Raw genomic sequence first — 23,092 nt, forward strand, 5'->3', positions numbered from 1 at the left:
AATTATATTTTCCTTTTAAAAAAATATTTTAAATTATGCGTGTGCGTGCAAGTGTATGCGAATGAGATGTTCTATTTTCTCTCCTTGGACATGGGTTTACAGGCTAGTGTTCGATATGGGTGCTGGGAATTGAACTGGGTCGTCTGCGAGAATAACTCATGAACCTGTAATTTGTTTCTCATCATGCTAAGAGGAATAAAAGAGACCAGAAATGGGGGAGAAAAAAAAAAGATTCAGGGAAGGAAGGGGGCATTCCCCGACAGAGCAGGCCCCGCCCCTCAGCAAAGGACACGCCTCCCGCCACATTCAAAATGGCGGCCGCGCTGGTCCACTTGGGCTTCTGAGCTCATCAAAAGCGGCTACCCCCACTCCAATCATGGCGGCCCCGCGGCCCGGGGCGGCTGCGCCGAATGTTGTTCCGGAGACATGTGGTCTGGAGCAGATTCTGGAAGCGCTGAAGCTGCTGCTGAGCCCAGGAGGTGAGAAGACGGATCTTGGCGCGGGGCTGGATTAAGGCTCGTGGGGTCGCGAGGCTCCCAGGCTGGCCCTGGCTTCTCCGTCATGTTCTCCTCCGGCCCTCCCGGGATCTCCATCCCACTCCCGGGAGCATTTGGGCCTTGTCCAGTCTCTCTTAAAACTTAAGGAAACTAAAGCCGGAGGAGGACCTGCGGTCTCCTCAGTGTGATAGTGGTCGAGCTCCGTTTGGCGTTTCACGTTCCAGCGGCTTCGGTCCACACTGACCCAGCGCTGCTCTGACGCAGGGACTGGGGACGCCTTCAAACAGGTGCAATGTGAGGTCCCAACCACTTGAGGGCTCCGGCCCGATGTGCATGCTTGACATGTGTGCAAAATGCCAAGTGACCAGAGATGCGGAGCAGAAAGGTTTTGCTGAATTTTAGGAAGTTTTTTTTTTAGGGTTTCCGATCTGGTATCTTTTGTGTTGAGTTGACTTCCAAATAGAGAATCCGAAGAGACCTTGGGAATTGTGAAACCTTTGCTCTCCTTTACTGTCTGTGGTGATTTGCCCTAATTAAGAGTCAGTGGCAAGACACAGACACAGATTTTATTTATTACTTCTGTGAGTATGTGCGTGTGCCTATTTCTGTGAATGAGTGTATATGGGAGCCCATAGAGGCCAGAAGAGGGTGTCAGAGTACCTGGAACTGCAGTCACAGGCAGTTGTGAGCTGTCATGCGCATGTTGAGACCCGAACCCCTGTTCTCTCAAGCTCAGTAAGTGGTGTTAAGTAATGAACCACCTCTAAAGCTTCCATATTAAAAGTAAAAAATAAAAATTAATAATATGTATGTGTGGTTAACATGGGCATGTAAATGTAGTTATTTAGAGAGACCAGAATTGCTAGATTGTCCTGGAGCTGGAGTTAGAGGGAGTTGTGAGCCGCCTGACATGTGTGCTGGGAACTAAATTTGGGTCCTCTGTGGCTTTTTTTTTTTTTTTTTCCTAAGACAGGGTTTCTCTATGTAGCGTTGGCTGGCCAGGACTCACTTTGTAGACCAGGCTGGCCTCCAACTCACTGAGATCCGCCTGCCTCTGCCTCCGGGGTGCTGGCATTAAAGGCATGTGCCACCACTCTCTGCTCCTCTGTTTCTTTCTAACTTACTACAGGGGAGACCCCTTGTTCAGCAGCTGTAGCTATTGGGTTGGTTTGGTTTTGATTTTCTTTTTTTTTTCCTAATTAAAATAAGGTGTCCTGTACTCCACGTAACTAAGGGTGATCTTGAACTCCTGTCCCAAACGATGAACTTAAACTTCTGATTCTTTCACCGGTGCCACCTGAATGCTGGGATTGCACCTGAACGCTTTATACACCTGGTTTATGCAATGCTGGGGAATCAAACCTAGGGCGTCTTGCCTGCTGGGCAGTCACTCTACCAGCTGAACTGCATCTACACAGCTGTTTATTTTCTTCTTTCCTTTCAAGACAGGGTCTAGCACTTGTAGCCCAGGCTGGCTTCAAAGTCAAGACAATCCTACTGCTGCAACCTTTTCTTTCCTTTTTTGTTTTTCAAGACAGGTTTTTTTTTGTTTTTTTTTTTTCCGAGACAGAGTTTCTCTGTGTAGCCTTGGCTGTCCTGGACTCGTTTTGTAGACCAGGCCAGCCTCGAACGCACTTCGATCCACCTGCCTCTGCCTCCCGAGTGCTGAGATTAAAGGCGTGTGCCACCACACCTGGCTGGGATCAACTTTTTCAGTGCTTGGGTTATAGGCACGTGCCGCTATCCCTCTTGAGAACAAAGTTAAATAAGTAAAACTTCAAAGCAGTTATCACAAAAGACACACATCTCTTGTGGAAGGCCTTTTCCAGCCTCTAAGAGTATGGAGGTGAGTCGTGTACACATGCCCACTTAACTCCTGAGAATCCAAACATTCCTGTTTGAAAAATAAACAGTGCACTGAAATTGTTCATTTTTAAAAAAGATACACTTTTGCTTGTGTGTGTGTGTGTGTGTGTGTGTGTGTGTGTGTATGTGTGTGGGTGCCATGGAGACCAGAAGAGGGGATTAAGTCCCTTGGAGAAGGGGTAACATGAGGTTGTGAACCCCTTTATGTGGGTGCTGGTAACTAAATTCTGGTTCTGTGAAAGAGCAGTAAGTGCTCTTAGCCACTGAGCCATTTCTCCAGCCCCCTAAAATCATACTATGTGAATCTTGATGCTGGCTTATTTATTTATTTATTTTTTGGTGAGGGTAGATTTATTTATTTATTTATTATGTATACAGTGTTCTGCCTGCATGCACACCTGCACATCAGAAAAGGGTATCAGCTCACATTATAGGTGGTTGTGAGCCACCATATGGTTGCTAGGAATTGAACTCAGGACCTTTTGAAGAGCAGTCAGTGATCTTAACCTCTGAGCCATCTCTCTAGCCCTGAGGGTAGATTTATTTTTTTATTTTTTATTTTTATTTTTATTTTTGAGTTTGGGGCAGGGTCTTACTCTTTAGCTAAAGCTAGCCTGGAATTTACTGTGTAGACCAAGCTGGCCTTGGTTTGCTTCTGAAGCTTTCTGCCTCATCCTCCCAAGTGCTCCAGTAATAGATGTGCACCACCGCTCCTTCCTTGTAGTAACATTTTAAAGAAAAAAATAGCGGAGAAAGCGAAGAAGCATTATTTTACATGTTTAAATCTCTTTTTGTGTGTGGTGCTGGAGACCAAACTTACATCCTCTGTACATCCCCAGCCTTGTCTCAGAGTTATTATACTAGTCAGTTTTCACCCATCCATCCATCCATCCATCCATCCACCCATCCATCCATCTATCTACCTACCTACCTAGCTATCTATCTTCAGCTTGACACAAGCTAGGGTCATCTGCTAAGAGGGAACCTCAATTGAGACAATACCTCCATCAAATTGGCCTGTAAGCATGTCTGCAACACATTTTCTTCATGAATGATTGATGTAGGTGGGCCCAGTACACTGGGCAGTGCCACCCCAGGGCTACACAGAAAAACTCTGTTTCAAAAAAACCATTTAAAAAAAAAAAAGGAACAAACATTTCCAGGTATTTTAGTTTGTCACCATCACCAGCAGAGGGCAGTGAAGACTGCTTTATCACAAGGGCTCTTGCTTTAAATCACTGCCTGTTTGGCCGCAGAAATCATATACAACCACAGAGAGTCACGTGAGGATTGGTTGCTGATCTGAATGCTTAGTAGTTACAGGCTCACATTTACTGTTTAGTGGTCCATTTGCTAAAAGAAATATATATATAATTTTTCCCCCCCGAGACAGGGTTTCTCTGTGTTATCTTGGCAGTTCTGGGCTTGCTTTGTAGACCAGGCTGTCTCTGCCTCCCAAGTGCTGAGATTAAAGGTGTGTACCACCACCATGCCTGGCAAGGAACCATATTTTAATGCTAGTGGGTCAGGATACTTGGCCTGCTCAGCCCTAGTTTTATATTCTTTGAATAGCTTTTTGTGTACAGAAGCAATGTTATTTACTATAGAAAAAACTTGTAATGCAATTAAGTGGAAAAAAAACCACTGCTGGGCAGATGGCTCCTTTGGTAATGTGCTTGCTATTGTATACTGAACCAAGAAAGGATCCTCTATCACTCTCTGCTTCTTCCTTTGAGGCAGATTCGCTCCTGGATTCTCGGGTTCATGTTTTCCTTGGCTAGGCTGAAGGCAGTGAACTCCAGCAATCCTCCCGTCTCCACCCCTTTTAGAACTAGGGTTACAGAGATAGGCCAGATGGCTGGCTGTCACCTGGGTGCTGGGCCCCACACACAGGCCCTCATGACTGTGCAGGCAGAAGATACTCTTCAGCACTGGGCCACCTATTGAGTCCCCTCTCAGTGCTTTAAAGATCAGTGTTGTAACTGTTTGTTTGTTTGTTTGAGTTTCTCTGTGTAGCCTTGGCTGTGCTGGAACTCACTCTGTAGACCAGGCTGGCCTCAAACTCAGGGTTCCACCTGCCTCTGCCTCCAGAGTGCTCAGTTAGTCATGCGCCACCATACCCGGTGCTGTAACTGCTTCTTTTTATTTTTTTTTTAAATATTTTTATTTAGTTTTAATTTATGTGTATTGGTGTGAGGGTGTCAGATCTTGGAATTACAGACAGTTGTGAGCTGCCATGTGGGTGCTGGGAATTGAACTCAGGACCTTTGGAAGAGCAGGCGGTGCTCTTAACCACTGAGCCATCTCTCCAGCCCAACTGCTTCTTTTTTAGAGAGGCATTTAATATTTACTGTAGTAGCCGGGGGTGGTGGCGCACGCCTTTAATCCCAGCACTTGGGAGGCAGAGGCAGGCAGATTGCTGTGAGTTCGAGGCCAGCCTGGTCTACAAAGTGAGTCCAGGATGGCCAAGGCTACACAGAGAAACCCTGTCTCGAAAAACCAAAAAAAAAAAAAAAAAAATTTACTGTAGTAAAGGGTAGGTGAAAAGAGGGAAACTGAAAGAGGAGAGTAACAAATACTTTAATCTGGGCCTGGAGAGATGGCTCAGTGGTTAAGAGCACTGGCTGTTTGTCCTGAGGTCCTTAGTTCAGGTCCCAGCAATCACATGGTAGCTTATAACCACCTACAATGAGATCTGGTGCCCTCTTCTGGCACACAGGCAGAGAACACTGTAAATGTAATAAATATATCTTTAAAAAAAAAAACAAAAACCAACCCCAAACTTTAATCTCATTCTCTCTTTGTTACATTACCAGCATTCTGGGGAGTACTGTTTTTCCTTTCTGCAGAAATGAACTCATATATAATACATAGTTTTTGTTGTTGTTGTTTTGTTTTTTGAGACAGGGTTTCTCTGTGTAGCCTTGGCTGTCCTGGCCTGGCTTTGTAGACCAGGCTGGCCTTGAACTCAGAGATCAGCCAGCTTCTGCCTTCCAAGTGCTGGGATTACAGATGTTTGCCACCATGCCTGGCTCATAATACATAGTTTTATAGCCTTTAAATAGCTTTATGTACAGCAGCAATGTGGCTTACTACAGAAAAGTTTAAAATGTAATTCATTTATTTATTTTTATTTTTTTGTTTTTCTCGAGACAGGGTTTCTCTGTGTAGCCTTGGTTGTCTTAGACTTATTTTGTAGACCAGATTGGTCAGACTCACAGCAGTCCTCCTGCCTCTGTCTCCCTGAGTACTGGGATTAGAGGCGTGTTCCACTAGACCCAACTTTTTTTTTTTTTTTTTTTTTTTCCCGAGACAGGGTTTCTCTGTGTAGCCTTGGCCATCCTGGACTCACTTTGTAGACCAGGCTGGCCTCGAACTCACAGCGATCTGCCTGTCTCTGCCTCCCGAGTGCTGGGATCAAAGGTGCGCGCCACCACGCCTGGCTGATTAACCCGTCGTAATGTGGTACATCTGTTACATGTGGCGAGCAGTGTTCATACAGCTCTTCTGACCTCAGCCCATGGTTTACATTTGGGTTCAGTCTTCCTGGCGTACAGCTTGGCTAAATGTGTACTACCATGCATCTCCCACAGAGTAGAATTTTTCATTTTATTATTACTGTGTGGCTGTGGATGGTCATGTTGGTGTGGCGTGCATGTGGAGGTTGGGACAATTGCCGGGAGTCCTTCTTTGCTCCCTCCATGCGGCTTCTGGGGATGGAGCTCAGTTTGGCAAGTGCTTTACCCACTGAGCCGTATGTCAACCATAGTTTTGTTTTGGTTTTGGTTTTCAAGACAGGGTCTCTCTGTAGCCTCGGCTGTCCTGGATTTGTAGACCAGGCTGGCCTTGAACTCACAGCAATCTACCTGCCTCTGCCTCCCGAGTGCTGGGATTAAAGGCATTATGCCTGGCTTTTTTTTTTTTTTTTTTAAAGTTTGAGGTTAGGATTGCAGTTAAGTGGCAGAACATTTGCATAACATGTTTAAGGCCCTGGGTTTGATCCTCAGCTCCACACGAATGACTCCCTCACAAAAAGAACTTTGGGTCTGTCTGCCCGACCATCTTATACTCCCCCCCCCCCCCCCGCTTTCCCTTCTTCACTGGCCATCTCCTGGGTGGAGACCACCATTGGTGGGCAGTGTGTTCCAAACAGAAGCAAGTGTCGTTTGTGGTTCACTATTTCCTTCTGTTCCCCCCTTTCAAAAGGATCAGGCTCAAGTTCACTACAGAACACAAAACATGGTGTCCTACTGGAGACTCTCAAATCTAACCTGTCTGCCTTGGAGACCAAGTTCCTGAAGGATGCTCAGTGGAAGAAGCTGAAAGACCTAAGAGATGAAATTGCCGATAGGGCGGAATGGCCACAAAGCTCGGAGGACATCACGTGGAGTTTCACCTCTCAATCCCTGCTGCTGCTGCTGTGTTTGAAGGAGAGCATGGCTCGTCTTGCAGCTGACTTCAGTCCAGGCAAACCTAACCCCAGGACTCCGGAAGCTGCTCCTGCCCTCAGCCCGGATACACTCAGCGTCTCCCAACAGAAGACCTTCCAGTCTGTTTTGCAGTTTGTAGTCACCTTGGGTGTCTGCCCCTACCTCATGCCTGGTGTGGGAGTCCCTCTGAGAGACAGGACTGAGTTTGGAGCTGTTGTTCAGGATGTAGTGCGTCTGGAGGCAGCCCCCCATGCCACCCGGAGACTGTACACCTGCTGCAGGGTCCTCCTAGACCTGGCTCAGCATGCATCTCTGGGGAGCTTGATTTTTTGCCGCCATTTTGGGGATATTGCAGCAGGTTTGTGCCAGCTGGGGTTCTGCCCAACCAAAAGAAAACCACCAGCACCTGTGGAAGAGGTAAATATACAGAGAATAAGGGGGCCGGGGAGTAAGAGAGACTATGAACGATAGCCTGCTTATTTGTGTAAGGGTCCAAAAGACATTTCTTATTCCTTTTTAAAAAAATAATTATTTATTTTTATGTATTTGAGTATTCTGTCTGCATGTACACCTGCAGGCCAGAAGAGGGCATCAGATCACACTGTAGGTGGTTGTGAACCACACCATGTGGTTGCTGGGAATTAAACTCACGACCTCTAGAAGAACAGTGTTCTTAGCCACTGAGCCATCTCTCCAGCCCTATTTCTTAGTTCTTTAGAAATGATCTGATTGAAAGATCTAGAATTTCTATCTAATGCCAAAGCACACCCAGAGTGTAATCAGTAATTTTTTGGGAGAAGAGGTGTGGAGGCTTTCTTTGTTGCTTGCTAGCCTTTTGCACACTTTGGGAGAGGTCATTTCACTATTTCAGGCTTTTTCTTTGAACATCTGTTTCCTCTTTTTTCTTTTCTTTTTTTTTTTTTGGATTTTGAGATAGGGTTTCTTTGTGTAGCCCTAGCTGTCCTGACACTTGCTCTATAGACCAGGCTGGCCTCGAACTCAGAGAGATCCATCTTCCTCTGCCTCCTGAGTGCTGAGATTGAAGGCATATGCCACTCCCCAGCTTGTTTCCTCTTTTATTTAACTTATTTTTTATTTACGTGTCTAATGTGTATAAGTATATGCTGCCTGTGTGCAGATACCCTTGGATCCCTTAGGAGCTGGAAGTATATGTTATTGTGAGCCACCTGGATGTGGGTGCTGGGAACCAAACTTGCGTCCTCTGGAAAAGCAGCAAGAGTTCTTAATTGTTGAGCCATCTCTTCAGCCTTTTTATAAAGTGCATATAATAATACACGCCTTGGAAGATGGTTGTGAGGATAATAATAATATGTTTAAAGTACCTAAACCAGTTCCCACTAGAGCGAATTAGAAAAACTGTTAAAAGCCATGCCTTCAAGCCTGGCGCGGTGGTGCACACCTGTAATCCCAGCACTCAGGAGGGAGAGGCAGGCAGATCTCTGTTAGTTTGAGGCCAGCCTGGTCTACAAAGTGAGTCCAGGGCAGCCAGGGCTGTTACACAGAGAAACCCTGAGTTGAAAAAAGAAAAAAAAGCCATGTCTTCTTTCTTGGGAGAGCCAGTGAGATAAAGGATGAAAGCAGTCACTGTTGTATTAGATGTTGGGGCGGGGCTGGGGAGTTTGTGGTGTGTCTATGGCCATACCACTTGAAAGCACTAGATCTTGTCTGATAGTTGGAGGCTGCACAGGGTTGGGCCTGGTTAGTACTTGGATGGGAGGTGCTGGGGGAACGTGCCTGTTCCTTCTTGTCCTTCAGTCAGAGAGCAGTTGAGTAGGAGCTGCTATCTGGAGCAGAATTTGTGGGGAGGCTACAGAAGCCTAAGACACTGTCCTAGTTAGCTCCAGCTTTCTGCAGCCCAGTGCCATTTAAGGAAGTCTCAATTCAAGGGTTGCCCAGGTAAGATTGGCCCCAGTGATGTCTGTGAGTGAGGAATGGTCTTCGTTCATCACTGATGTGGGAGAGCCCAGCCTACTGTGGGTTGTGCCATCCCTGGGCAGGTGGCCCTAGGTTGTATACAAAATCTAGCTAAGCAGAGACCAGTGAGCAACCCAGGAAGCACATTCCTCTATGGTGTCTACTCTAGTTCCTGTTTCAGCTCCTCAGTGTAAACTAAATAAACTGTTTCCTCCCCAACTTGCTGCTGTTAAAATATAAACGGGTCTGGGGTCACCAGTGCTGGCTCACTAGGCCATCACTTCTTTCTCACCTGCTGGGGTCACCCTTGTGCCTTTTTCTTTGTTTTCCTTTGTCCTCCTGTTCATTCTCTTTATATTTCCTCTTCTACCTTGTACTGGTCTGTTTAATTCCATTTGACAAAAGCTATAGTCACCTGCGAGGGAAACGCAATTGAGAAAATGCCTCCATAAGATCAGGCAGTAGGCAAGCCTGTAGGGCATTTTCTTAATTAGTGATTGGTATGGGAGCGCCCGTGCCATGCTGATACTGTTGGTCCTGACTCCTGTAAGAAACCAGGTGAGCAAACCATGTGGAGCAAGCCGGTAAGCAGCCTTCCTTCATGGCTTCTGCGTCAGCGCTGCCTCCAGGTTTCTAGCTTGCTTTAGTTCCGGCCCTGACTTCGGTGATGTGCAAGTGTAGGCAAAATAAATATTTTTCTCCCCAACTTAGTTTTGGTCATGGAGCTTCATCACAGCAATAGTAACCCCAACTAAGACATATCACTTCCCAAGTATTCACCTAAAAGCCACTGTGTCCAAGTAGTGTCACTAAACAGTGTCATAGAGAGCACCTGCTCGTTAGCTCAGGCTAAAGCGTACTGGCAGTTAGCAGCGGTGCTTCTGGTCTGAGGTCAGGGTCTTGTGATTGTCTTGTGATCTCAGTAAGACAGAAACAAGGCAAACAGAGAAAGAAGCCAAGTGCGGAGGCTGGCTCAGGAGCTGACAGGAATACCCCATGACGACTGTACATTGTGAGGCTGGCTCAGGAGCTGACAGGAATACCCCATGACGACTGTACATTGTGAGGCTGGCTCAGGAGCTGACAGGAATACCCCATGACGACTGTACATTGTGAGGCTGGCTCAGGAGCTGACAGGAATACCCCATGACTGTACATTGTGAGGCTGGCTCAGGAGCTGACAGGAATACCCCATGACGACTGTACATTGTGAGGCTGGCTCAGGAGCTGACAGGAATACCCCATGACTGTACATTGTGAGGCTGCTACACGACAGTTAGTGGGCAGGACCCTGAATGTGAGTGGAAATTACCTAAGTGGATGGTACTGTGGGCACTAAGAGTACCCAAAGTAACTTTCATCCCTCCTTGACAGCCAGTTATCAGAGTAAGAGATGAGGAGTCAAAATATGCGGGTGGCAAGATGAACCGCAGGGAAAGATGTTTACCATGCACCTTAGCTTAATTCCCAGAACCCACATAAAGATGCAGGCAGAGAACCCATTCCACAGTGAAATAAAAATGTCAGCACTGTTGCTCATAAAGACAAGAGGTGGAGCCGCGCGTGGTGGCGCACGCCTTTAATCCCAGCACTCGGGAGGCAGAGGCAGGCGGATCGCTGTGAGTTCGAGGCCAGCCTGGTCTACAAAGTGAGTCCAGGATGGCCAAGGCTACACAGAGAAATCCTGTCTCAAAAAATCAAAAAAAAAAAAAAAAAAAAGACAAGAGGTGGAAGAGAGAGTCCCTTAAATAAAGACTTAAATAAAGATGGCGCTCTACCAGTGCACTCTAGTGAGACACACCTACTGCTCATGCAGTGTCAGGAGCCCCAGAACGCTGGTGTCCTCTGCCCCGTGGCAGGGGCTCCACTTGTGCTCTGTCTCAGTCCCACGGAGAGAAGAGGAGCCGGCTGAGCAGTGTGTGCTCTGTGGACAGTGAGCAGGTGTATTGCATAGTCGTCAGCAAGGACCGCACATCTGGCAGCATGGAGAAGTGAGGGATAGAGAGAGGGCCAGGAGGAGCGTGCCCAGAGCGCAGCCTTCTCCACCTGCAGCCTCCTCGCCGCTCTCAAGCTGTTCTCCGCCTTCTCTGTGTTCCACTAAAGCCAAGTGCATGGTTTTTTTTTTTTTTAGGTTTTAACAGAAGAGGAAAGAACCTTATCAAAGAGGGCCTTGAGAGACATCTTGGATCAAGTCTACCAACCATTAGCTGTCCGGGAATTACTTATCCTCCAGGGAGGACCGCCCCAGGTATTCAGGCCTTGGGACTTGGGGGGTGAGTTGCCTGGAAAGGCTTTGGTTTCCTATAAAATCATCTAGTTGAGCCTTGCTGCTGCTGCTGTTGCTGTTGCTGTTTTATTTGATAGGTGCGACTGTGTTTCTTGCATGTGCACCATGTATTTCCTGGTGACTGCAGAGGTCACAAAAGGGGATCGGATTTCCTGGACCTGGAGTTGTGGATGGTTTTGATCCTCCATGCAGATGCTAGGAACTGAACCCAGGTCCTCTGCTAAAGGCAGCTAATGCTCTTAAGCTGTCAAACTACCTCCCCAGCCCATAGATTTGTTTTGAGACAAAGTCTCACTCTGTAGTTCAGGGTGAGAACTGTAGCTGACTACTCACTGGGCTTGTCTCAGACTAGTGGCGCTCCTCTTGCCTCCTAATTGCCAAGAGCCACTATGCCTGGCTTTGGATCTTTTTTTTTTTTTTTTTTTTTTTTTTCTTTCATTTTTTGTTTTTTGAGACAGGAGTTTCCCTATTTAGCCTTGGCTGTCCTGGGCTTGCTTTGTAGACCAGGCTGGCCTCACAGAGATGTGCCTGCTGCTGCTTCCCAGGTGCTGGGAATCAAAGGTGTGTGCTACCACACTCGGCTTGGCTCTTTTTTTTTTTTTTTGAGACAGGGTTTCTCTGTGTAGCCTTGGCTGTCCTAGACTCACTTTGTAGACCAGGCTAGCCTGGAACTCAGAGCAATCTGCCTGCCTCTGCCTCCTGAGTGCTGGGATTAAAGGCGTGTGCCATCATCTTCCGGTTCGGCTTGGATCTTTTTTATTTGTGATGCAAGAGATTGTACGCAGGACCCTTGATATAAATAGTCTGTGACAACAGTGGTGGCACACACTTTTAATCCCAGCACTTAGGACGCAGAAGCAGGCAGATCTTTGAATTAGAGGCCAGCCTGGTCTACAGAGATTTTCAGGACAGCCAGGGCTACACAGAGAAACCTTGTCTCAAGGGAAAAAAAATTATTGGAGGTAAGGTTTGGTGGTAGTGAACACCTTTAATCCCACTTTGGAGGCAGAGGCAGGCAGATCTCGAAAATTGAGACAATTTCCAGGCCAGCCAGGGGTACTTACTGAATGAGACATTGTTTCGAAAACAGACAAAAATAGTATCGAGGCTAGAGAGATGGTTTATCAGTTAAGAGCATTTGCTGGTCATGGGGATCCGAGGTCAGATCCCACTGCCCATATTGGTAACACACAAATGGCTGTCACGTTAGTTCCAAGGGATCTGAGAGGGAGCTAAATCTGTAATGCTGAGGAAGGTTTTGTAGAAGAGAGGGTTGTTGTTTGTTTTTAAAGGAGCCTTGACAGACTGCGCCTGTAGCTCAGTGGTAGAGGGCTTGCCTGCTACTCACAAAGCTGTGTGTTTATTTCCTAGCACTGAAAGAGAGAGTAGGGGAGTATTACACACTTGACTACCTCCCTCCCCCTGTGTATGAGAGAGAGAGAGAGAGAGAGAGAGAGAGAGAGAGAGAGAGAGAGAGAGCGAGAGAGAGAGAGAGAGAGCGAGAGCGCATGCTTGAGATCAAACAACTTAGGTCCTTACAAATACTAAACACATGATACACCACTGAGCTACTTCCCCAGCACAAAAATTAAAATCAGAGTCTTTCGACCAAATGCTCCACTGATGCTCAGGCAACACTTTTACCCCCCCCCCCTTTTTTTTTTTGTCAGTCCTGCACAGATGTGAAGACACAGCTCAGGTGCCAGGCCCCAGCTTGGCTCCGGCGTCTCTGTGGGCAGCTGCTCTCTGAACGGTTGATGAGGCCCAATGGCGTGCAGGCAGTCGTCCGGGGCATTTTGGAAGGAGCAGGTGGTAAGGGAAAACATGTTTCTGTTACTTCAGCAAGCAAAACAATCATAGAAATGATATAAAGTGAACAAATCTTTGAAAAACTGAGTTTCCATCCATCTTTTCTTGTGCCTCAACTTAGAAAAAATATTGCGCTGGGCACAGTGGTGCATACCTGTAATCCTAGTACTCAGGGAGGCAGAGGCAGGCAGAGCTCTGTGAATTCGAGGCCAGTCTAGTCTACAGAGTGAATCCAGGACAGCCAAGGCTACACAGAGAAACCCTGTCTTTAAAAAAAAAATGCTTTATAGGTCTACAAGCAATGAAATTTTTTTTTCTATGTAACCCTAGCTGGCCTGGAACTTTTTGTGTAGACTAGGCTGGCCTTAAATGTTTATGAAATTATAAAAAATAAACTATAAAAAAAATAGTGTTTCCAGTAGAAAAAAAGAAACATTTCTTATCCCAGATTTTCAGGCAGATTCATCCCATGGTACTTTATGTGGGAACTGCTATGAGCATTTGTGTCTCTTTCAGCGGGTGCTGCTGGTGGGAGTGATGCCGAGGCCACAGCTGCTGACTGGAAGAAATGTGACTTGATTGCAAAGATTCTGGCCTCCTGCCCCCAGCAGTCTCTTTCCCCAGAGAGCTACTACAAGGACATCTGCCCACAGGTAAATCGTCTTGTTATTCTTTCTCCATCCAGCATTGTCTGATAATTCCCATACAGGGCAAATTAATTTTCTAAAACTGAAGAAAGAGAACTGTAGTATTTCATTTTGCTGCTTAATGAGTGACTCTTATGGTTTTTTTTTTTTGTTTGTTTGTTTGTTTTTGTGTGTGTGTTTCTTTTGAGATAGGATTGCTGTACTCTAGGACTGACCCAGAACTCAGTGCACAGTTCAGGTCGGCAGTGACCCTCCTGCCTTAGCCCCCCCTAGTGCAGGGGGTTGCAGGTGTGAGCCACAGTGTCCTGTGGGGACCACCACTTCCTCTTCCACATGCACGCACACACACATGCACGCACACATACATGCATGCACGGCACGCAGCCATGCCACCCTGTGTCCTGTAGATAGAGTCACAGGTTAGTTTTCAGCCTGACACAAACTAGTCACCCAAGAAGAGGGACCCTTACCTGAGGAGTTGCCTCCGGCAGACTGGCCTGTGGGCGTGTCTGTGGGCGTGTCTGTGACTAATGACTACTATGGCAGGGCCCAGCTCACTGTGGGCAGCGCCACCCCTGGGCAAGTGGTCATCAGTTGTATATGGAAGCAGGCGGAGCAAGCCATGAGGAGCAAGCCAGTAAGTAGCACTCCTCCTCCCTCAGGATTCTGTGGCAGTTCCTGACGTGGCTTCCCTCAATGATGGGCCATATAACCTGTAAGTTGTAGTGAGCCCTTCCCTCCTCAGGTTGCTCTTGTTCAGAGTGGCTTACCACAGCAGCAGCACTAAACTAGAGAGAGGCCGGTGTGAGCTGCCCAATGTGAGTGTTAGGATCCAAACTTTGGTCCTCTGCAAGAGCAGGAAGTGCTCCTAACTGCGGAGCCTTCTCTCCAGCCCCGGGCCCTTCTTAATGAGTAAACAAAACTGGTGGAACCACTGACCTGCGTGCTATGTTTAAGAATTGTCTCACCAGCTGGGCAGAGTGGCCCACGCTCACAGTCGTCCCAGAACAGAGGAGGTTGAGACAGGCAGATCTCTTGAGTTTGGACTTTGTTGGGGAAAAAAGCTTCACCAAAATTTCATGTGCTTCTCTATTATTGCATGTTTTTAGTTTTTAAACTAAAATGAGCTAAGTGTTAACTGAGGCAAACTAACACAGTAACTAACAAATTAAAAAGCAAAAACTAGGGCTAGGGGATGGCTCAGTGCCTAAGAGTGATTGCTGCTCTTTCAGAAGCCCTAATATTCCTTCCTGGCTCCCAAGGGCCCTCACACATGTGTGCATGTATACACACCCACAAAATAAAAATAAGTCTTGGTCAGGGATTTGGCTGGCACACACTTTTAATCCAAGCTCTTGGGCAGAAGATACCAGTGAATCTTTGACTTTAAGCGACATACTTACGCATATATCTCTGATCCTGGTATACGTAGCAAGTTCTAGGCCAGCCAGGGCTACGCTGTGAGACCCTGTTTCAAACTGCCACTTACCAAAGCAAAAAACAAAACAGAGAAACCCCAAATCACTACTACCAATAGCCTTTTTAGCCTCTTGTACCTGTGATGTTTGGTTGTTAAAGTCGGTATTCAGTAGTCTCTCAGTGGTTTTCTTTTTCTTTTTCTGTTTTTGTTTTGGTTTTGGTTTTTTTTTGAGACAGAATTTTTTTGTGTGTAGCCTTCGCTGTCCTGGACTTGTGTACCAGGCTGGCCCGGAACTCATGGAAATCTGCCTCTCTGAAGGGCTGGGATTATAGGTATGTGCTGCCATGCCCAGCTTCTCAGTGATTTTGTACTTTGGACTTAAATAAATGCTTTTGGGGCTGTAGAGATGGCTCAGTGCTTAAGAACATTGGTTACCTTTCCACAGAACCCAGGTTTAATGTCTAGTCCCCACATAGGAACTTGCCCTCTGGAAGCCCAGTGCTGGGGAATCCATTGCCCCCTCCTGGCCTCTGTGGCGAGGCATGCAGGTAGTGAACAGACACGTATGTACATAAAATACTCGTACATGTCTTATGGTTTGTTATTGTTGTTATTGTTTTGTTTTCTTGAGACAAGTTTTCCCTGTGTAGCCTTGCTTGACCTGGAACTTGCTTGCTTTATAGACCAGGCTGGCCTCAAAGTCACAGAGATTTGCCTGCCTCTGCCTCCCAAGTGCTGGCATTAAAGGTGTGCATCACCACTTCCTAGAACCCATATACATTTAAGCATTTTTTAAAAAATATAAATACTTTCCCCTCTTATTTACTATTAATTTTTATTGTAGATTCTGGACTTATTCCACTTTCAAGATAAATTGACGGCACGGCAGTTTCAGAGAGTGGCCACTACCACCTTCATAACTATGTTGAGGGAACACCCAGAACTGGCCCCAAAGTATTTGCTTCAGCCCATGTTAGTGCCTCTGCAGCGATGCTTGACCACAGCAGGTAAGGGAGGGGGCTGGGGCGTCCCTCCCTGCAGTTCAGATGTAAAAGGTTTAAGTCTGGGGTCTTTCAGGGTCTTCAGTTTTTCTTCTACCCTCGTAGCTCTTTACTAGGAAACTTTACTTCCCCCAGGTTCCAAGAAGAGAACTTGGAATCACGTGGGCACACTTCACCAGAGTCACCAACTGTTCCTGTCTTGGTCACATTTGCTTCATTTCTCGCTGCACACATGAATGTAGCTTTTTTATGGAACATTGAGAGTTAGTTGTAGACGTGATGACACATCAGTACTAAATCCTTCATCATAAATCTTGAAAGAAAAATGTCAGTTTCTGTCTCTTCAAAAAAATTTTAAAACAACCCTCAGAATTTAAAAAAGGAGCAGCCGGATCGCTCAGTGTGTGAAGCTGCTTGCTGCCAAGCCGAACGACTTGAGCTCAGTCCCTGGGACCAGCTGGTGGAAGGAGAAAAGTAACCTGTGCAGTTTGTGGCAGGCAGGTGAGCACTTGCTCAGGGCTACACGTGCAAAGAAGTAAATATAATTTTAAAAATGAAAAAAACAACAAAATAGTCTCTCAATTGACTTGAACATGACTACACTTGGAAATCTTCACAGGGGACACAACACTGTCAGGGACTGCCCTGGTCACAGGGACACAACACTGTCAGGGACTGTCCTGGTCACAGGGACACAACACTGTCAGGGACTGCCCTGGTCACAGGGACACAACACTGTCAGGGACTGCCCTGGTCACAGGGACACAACACTGTCAGGGACTGTCCTGGTCACAGGGACACAACACTGTCAGGGACTGTCCTGGTCACAGGGGCACAACACTGTCAGGGACTGTCCTGGTCACAGGGACACAACACTGTCAGGGACTGCCCTGGTCACAGGGACACAACACTGTCAGGGACTGTCCTGGTCACAGGGACACAACACTGTCAGGGACTGTCCTGGTCACAGGGGCACAACACTGTCAGGGACTGTCCTGGTCACAGGGACACAACACTGTCAGGGACTGTCCTGGTCACAGGGACACAACACTGTCAGGGACTGTCCTGGTCACAGGGGCACAACACTGTCAGGGACTGTCCTGGTCACAGGGGCACAACACTGTCAGGGACTGTCCTGGTCACAGGGGCACAACACTGTCAGGGACTGTCCTGGTCACAGGGACACAACACTGTCAGGGACTGCCCTGGTCACAGGGACACAACACTGTCAGGGACTGCCCTGGTCACAGGGGCACAACACTGTCAGGGACTGCCCTGGTCACAGGGGCACAACACTTGCATCATTGCTACTGGAGAAGTCTGAAGAGGAAGCTTTCTAATCAATATTTTGTTCTCTATGTTACTTTCCCATTTTCCATCCTGTGTGGCAATTATGAGTGACCACATTTTATTAGCCTTTAAGATAGGAATGTTTTTGTTTGTTTGTTTACATTAAAAAAACAAAAAAAACAAAAACTGGACCTGGAAGAGATGGCTCAGAAGTTAAGAAGCACCAGCTGCTCTTCCAGAGGTCCTGAGTTCAATTCCCAGCAACCACATGGTGGCTCACAACCATCTGTAATGTGATCTTATGTTCTTTTCTGGCCTGCAGCTGTACATTGAGACAGAGGACTTATATACTATACATAATAATAAATAAATAAATCTTAAAAAAAAAAAAAACCAATAGCATGCTGGGTGTGCTGGTACATGCCTTCAATTCCAGCATTGGGGAGGCAGAGGCAGGTGGATCTCTGAGTTTGAGGGCAGCCTGGTCTACAAAGCGAGTCCAGAACATCCAGGGCTGTTACATGGAGCCTGCAAGATGGCTCAATATCAAGACGTTGTGGCCAAGTCTGATGACCTGAGTTGGACCCTGAGACTGAGCTGTTGGAAGGAGAGAACTGCCTCCTCCAAGTTGTCCCGTGACTTTCACATATGCATTGCATTATGGTGGTTTCTTGCCCAGGTATGTAAGAGCCCTCCCTCCAACCAAAAATTGGGGGGAGGCCTGAGGAGACGGGCAGTAGTTAAGAGTACTTGCTGCCATTGCAGAAGACCTGAGTTCAGTTCCCAGCACCCATGCTGCTCATAACTGGAGCGCCAAGGGATCCACTGTCCTCACATGTACACACATATACATATAATTAAAAATAAACCTTAAAAAACAAAACAAAACTCTTGAGCATGTTAGCGTATTTCTGTATCATAGGACTTGAGAGGCTGAGGCAGGGGGATCATGAATTTGTGGTCAGCCTGTGCTACACAATGGGACTGTCCCAACAAAGAAACAGCTCCCTCTCCGCAGGGGTTAGGCTAGGCTCAGTGGGCTGAGTACTTACTTAGCTGGCATGAAGCTCTAGGTTCATTGCCCAGTACTGCATACACTGAGCAGAGTGCCCCACACCTGGAATCCCAGCACTTGGGAGGCCGAGGCAGGTGGATCACTGTGAGTTCGAGGCCAGCCTAGTCTACAAAGCTAAACCAGGACAGCCCAGAGCTGTTACACAGGGAAACCCTGTCTCAACAACAGAAACAAACAAACAAACAAAAAATTGAAAACCTTCAGCCGGGTGTGGTAGCTCATGCCTTTAATCCCAGCACTCGGGAGACAGAGTCAGGTGGATCTCTGTGAGTTTGAGGCCAGCCTGGTCTACAAAGTGAGTCCAGGACAGCCAGGGCTGGTATACAGAGAAACTCTATCTCGAAAAACAAAAAAACAAAACAAAACAAGACAAAAAAACTTTTATTTTCTAAGGTCCATAAGCATTTTGCCTGCTTGTATATCTGTGTACCACATGCATGTAGTGCCTGAGGAGGCCACAAGAGGGCACCAAATCCCAGGAACTGGAGTTATGGGTGGTTGCAAGGCACCAAGTGAGTGTTGTAGCAACCCTGCACTCTGCAAGGGTAGCAAGTGCTCTTATCCACTGAGTGTTATCACTAGCCCCAAGTGTTGGATTTTGGAGACAAGGTCATGCTGTAGAGCGATAGAGCACAGGATGGTTTTGCACTTAGCCTCAATGCACTTAGCCTCACATATGCTCTTCCTCCTCAGTTTAGCAGGCGCTGAGATTACAGGCACATGCCTCCGTAACCAGCTTTTTTTTTTTTTTTTAAGACAGGGTTTCTCTGTGTAGCCCTGGCTGTCCTGGACTTGGTTTGTAGACCAGGCTGGCCTGAACTCACAGAGATTCACCTGCCTCTGCCTCCCGAGTGCTGGGGTTACAGGTGTGTGCGCCACTGCACCCAGCTTTATATTCATAGCCAGTCCTTTTAATACTCCGTTAAAAAAGACAAAAGTCTTCTGTTTTAGAACCCTTCTTTTCCTGAACGAGACCTGACATCATCAGTAACATCATAGGCTCCATGAATATTACACACCAATGGCGTGCCATACAGTGGTGATGCTCATTTTCTGGTCTTGCCTGGACTTTCTTACTCCTAAAACTTTGCTTTATTAGTAATTAATGGAGTTAATTTTATTTGTTTTCAAAGAGATTCCAGAGAGTGCCATGGTGCCAGGAACTGTTCTGGTGACTGAGGAAGAGCTTGATCGATGTGTTGAAGATGTGTTTAAGGTTGGTAATTCCAGTCACTGATGTTGCCAGTTAATGCTCATCCTTAGTGTTTGAGGATCTTTTACTTTGGAGGCTCTGGACTTTGACCACGGGCCTCCTGCCAGCAAGTACTCTACCACTGATCTGTTTCAGTAATTCTGCCTTTTGGTTTTTTGTTTTTGTTTTTGTTTTTGTTTTTGTTTTTCGAGACAGGGTTTCTCTGTGTAGCCTTGGCCATCCTGGAATCACTTTGTAGACCAGGCTGGCCTCGAACTCACAGCGATCCGCCTGCCTCTGCCTCCGGAGTGCTGGGATTAAAGGCGTGCGCCACCACGCCCGGCAGTAATTCTGCCTTTTAACAATTACTTCAAGAATTTGAATGAGGTGGGGCTAGAGAGATGTCTCAGCCAGTAAGAGCACATACTGCACACTGCTTTTACAGACGACCTGAGTTTGATTCCCATGTCAAATGGTTCACAACTGCCTCTAACCCCAGTCCCAGGGGACCCAATACCCCTGGGCTCCTCAGGCACCTGCACATACCCATAGATAGAGGCACACACATGGGCACACACACACACACACACACACACACACACACACTTAAAAACAATAAATCTAAAAAAAGAAAAAGAAAAAGAAAAAGAACACAGTCGGTCTGACTAGCCAGCCCTGGAGGTCTGTACCTGTAATCCATACACTCGGCAGGTAGGGGTGGGAGGATCATTGCAAAGTCAAAGCCAGCCTGGTTGATAGAGTATGTTCCAGGCCAGGCAGGGGGGACTCTGTCACCATCTCTTTCCATTCCCCACTGCCAAGAAACAAAATAAAACAGTGTATTTCTATTTATTTATGTATTTTAAAGATAACATTTTATGCTACATCAATAGATGGAATTTTGGTTAGTTTATGAAAGGCAACGTTTAGCTCCTTATTTTTGTAAAAAGAAAGCAAGCAAGAAGGCTGTAATAACTTCAAGTTGAGAATGTGGTAGCTACCATGTACATGCTCATTTTTGTACCTTTTTTTTTTTTCATTGACATGCCACACTTGTTTGCTCATTAATTAGTTGGTAAGCCTTTGGATTTATAGTAAAAATTTTGCTTTAACAGCTTTACTGACATACATATAAATTCACACATTTAGAAATATAAATAACAATCAATGGCTTTTTAAAAAAAACAGTCAATGGCTTTTAAACTCATAAATTTGTACAGGTGTCATCATAATTAATATTAGACCATTTCATTGCCTTGGAGAAACTCCCAGATCTACTTCTGAATCCCTCCATCATCACTTCCGATCCTCTCAGCCATAGGGGACCACTTGCCTATTTTATGCTTCCTTAGATTTATCTGTTCTGCACATTGGATGTAAATCAAGATCATTGTATGTGATCTTTGTGATTGGCTTTTTTCATTTGGTATGTTTTAAAGGTATCTGTATCAAAGCATGGGTCTATCATTATTCCTTTTTATTACCAAGTAATACTCTGTTGAATTAATAGACCACATTTTTTGCTTATCCACTCACTCATCAGCTTTTGTGAATAGTGCTGCTGTAACCATGAATGCTTCTGTATGTGCTGTGGTTAGGCTACGGTTAGAGAGTGTTCCCTAGGGGTTCATGTGGTGGAAGCTTTGTCTTTGGTGTGGCAATATTTGGGACATGGTATGGAACCCTTAAGAGATGGTGCCTAAGCTAGGTATGGTGGCACATGCACGCCTTTAATCCCAGCACTTGGGAGGCAGAGGCAGGCAGATCGCTGTGAGTTCAAGGCCAGCCTGGTTTATAAAGGGAATCCAGGACAGCCAAGGCTAACACAGAGAAACCATATCTCAAAAAGAAAAAACACAAACAAAACCAACAAACAACAACAACAAAAGAGATGGTGCCCAAGTGTGAGTGTGGCACATCCCTATAACCCTAGCATTTGGGAAGATGAGGCAGGAATATCAGAAGTTCAGAGTCGTTCTCAGGTGTATACTGAGTCCAAGGCCTGCTTACATGGGGTCCTATTTTAGATACACACATGGTGGGCACATGAACCGGATGAAAGGCAAAGGTGACTGGGTCACCTGAGGCACTGCTCTCAGAGGAGGCTGATGGAGGGACCCTAGCTCGTTCCTAGAGAGGGCTGGTAGGAAAGAACAAGCCGGCCCCTTCCTTGGTGATCTCTCTGTCACGTGCCCTGTTATGCCACGTTCCATGGGATGGAGCTCAGCATGGCCTCATCAGAGCCAGCACAGTGCTGTTGGGACCTCCAGTTTCCAAAAGTAATTGCTTAAAAAAACAAAACAAAACAAAACAAAAAAAAACAGAAAAGCTAAAGAACAAGGCTGGAGAGACTGCTCAGCAGTTAAGAGCGCCGGCTGCTGTTCCAGAGGCCCTGGCCTCAGTCCCCAGCACCCACATGGTGGTTCACAACCATCTGTCCCGCTCGCTCAGTGCTTCTCAACTTATGGGTCATGACCCTTCTGGGGCTGAATGACCCTTTCACAGGGGCTGCCTGATATCATTAGAAAACAGATGCTTACATTATGATTCATAACAACAAAATTACAGTTATGAAGTAGCAGCAAAAATAATTTTATGGTTGGGTGTTGCCACAACATGAGGAACTGTGTTAAAGGGTCCTAGCATTAGGAAAGTTGAGAACCACTACTCTAATTCTAAGAAATCCAGTGTCCTCTTTGGGCCACCTCAGGCACCAGGTGTACATATGGTGCACAAATATATACATGCAAACAAAACACTCATATACAAAAAATAATTTCTAAAAAGTAAAACAAACAAACAAACAAAAACCAATAACAACACCAAAAACAACCAAACAAAAAATCACCCCAAACTCTTGGGGTTGGGTTTTGCAGTGTGTGCCTATACTCCTTGCACCTGGGAGGCAGAGTTCTAAGCTGGAGAGCAAGGCTGCATAGTGAAACCCTGTCTCAAAAAATAAACAACAGCCAGGCAGTGGTGGTGTACACCTTTGGTCTCAGCACTCAGGAGACAGAGACAAGTGGATCTCTGGGTTTGAGGCCAGCCTGGTCTGCAGGGTGAGGTCCAAGACAGCCAGAGAAACCCTGTCTTGAAACAAAAACAACTCTTTTCTTTAAGTATTTCATAGTCTCGTGCATTTTACTCTGCTGGACTACTCACGGAGCTGCCAGGCTATTTTCCTTTCTCCTAGCAGGCCTTGAGGGCAGAGAGTGTCTTTTTTTTTTGAGACAGGCTTTCTCTGTGTAGCCTTGGCTGACTTGGACACACTTTGTAGACCAGGCCGGCCTCAAGCTCACAGAGATTCCACCTGCCTCTGCCTCCTTTGTGCTGGGATTAAAGGCGTGCACCACCACTGCCTGGCTGAGAGTGTCTTTTTATTTTTATGTTTTAATTTTTCTCTTCTGAGACAGGGTCTCATGTGTAGCCCTGGATGTCCTGGAACTCACTATGTAAACCAGGTGGTTCTTGAACTCACAGAGATCTGCCTGTGTCTGCCTCCTCAGTGCTGGGATTAAAGGCATGCACCACCATGTCTAGTCCTCAGAGAGTGAATCTGAAGTTAGTCTTTCGGGTAAGAAGGTAAATGCTTTTGTTGTGTTTTAGATTTTACGTATGACGCTAACACATTTGTAAATATAAA

The 23,092-nt window shown here is 46.3% G+C and overlaps 1 protein-coding gene across 1 annotated transcript in view; it reads left to right on the forward strand.

The window, feature by feature from the left end:
* The first annotated feature begins 306 nt into the window (after positions 1-306).
* The window catches only part of Tango6 (transport and golgi organization 6 homolog), a 156,978-nt gene continuing 134,192 nt past the window's right edge, over positions 307-23,092 (forward strand). Inside the window, exons 1-7 of the mRNA XM_051169082.1 lie at positions 307-479; positions 6,570-7,210; positions 10,860-10,976; positions 12,686-12,827; positions 13,341-13,477; positions 15,736-15,898; positions 19,391-19,473. Of these exons, the coding sequence (XP_051025039.1) occupies positions 377-479; positions 6,570-7,210; positions 10,860-10,976; positions 12,686-12,827; positions 13,341-13,477; positions 15,736-15,898; positions 19,391-19,473 (1,386 nt within the window). The 5' untranslated portion in view covers positions 307-376. The remainder of the gene's footprint in view (positions 480-6,569; positions 7,211-10,859; positions 10,977-12,685; positions 12,828-13,340; positions 13,478-15,735; positions 15,899-19,390; positions 19,474-23,092) is intronic.

Source organism: Acomys russatus, chromosome 26 (assembly GCF_903995435.1).
Source record: "Acomys russatus chromosome 26, mAcoRus1.1, whole genome shotgun sequence".
NCBI lineage: Eukaryota > Metazoa > Chordata > Mammalia > Rodentia > Muridae > Acomys > Acomys russatus.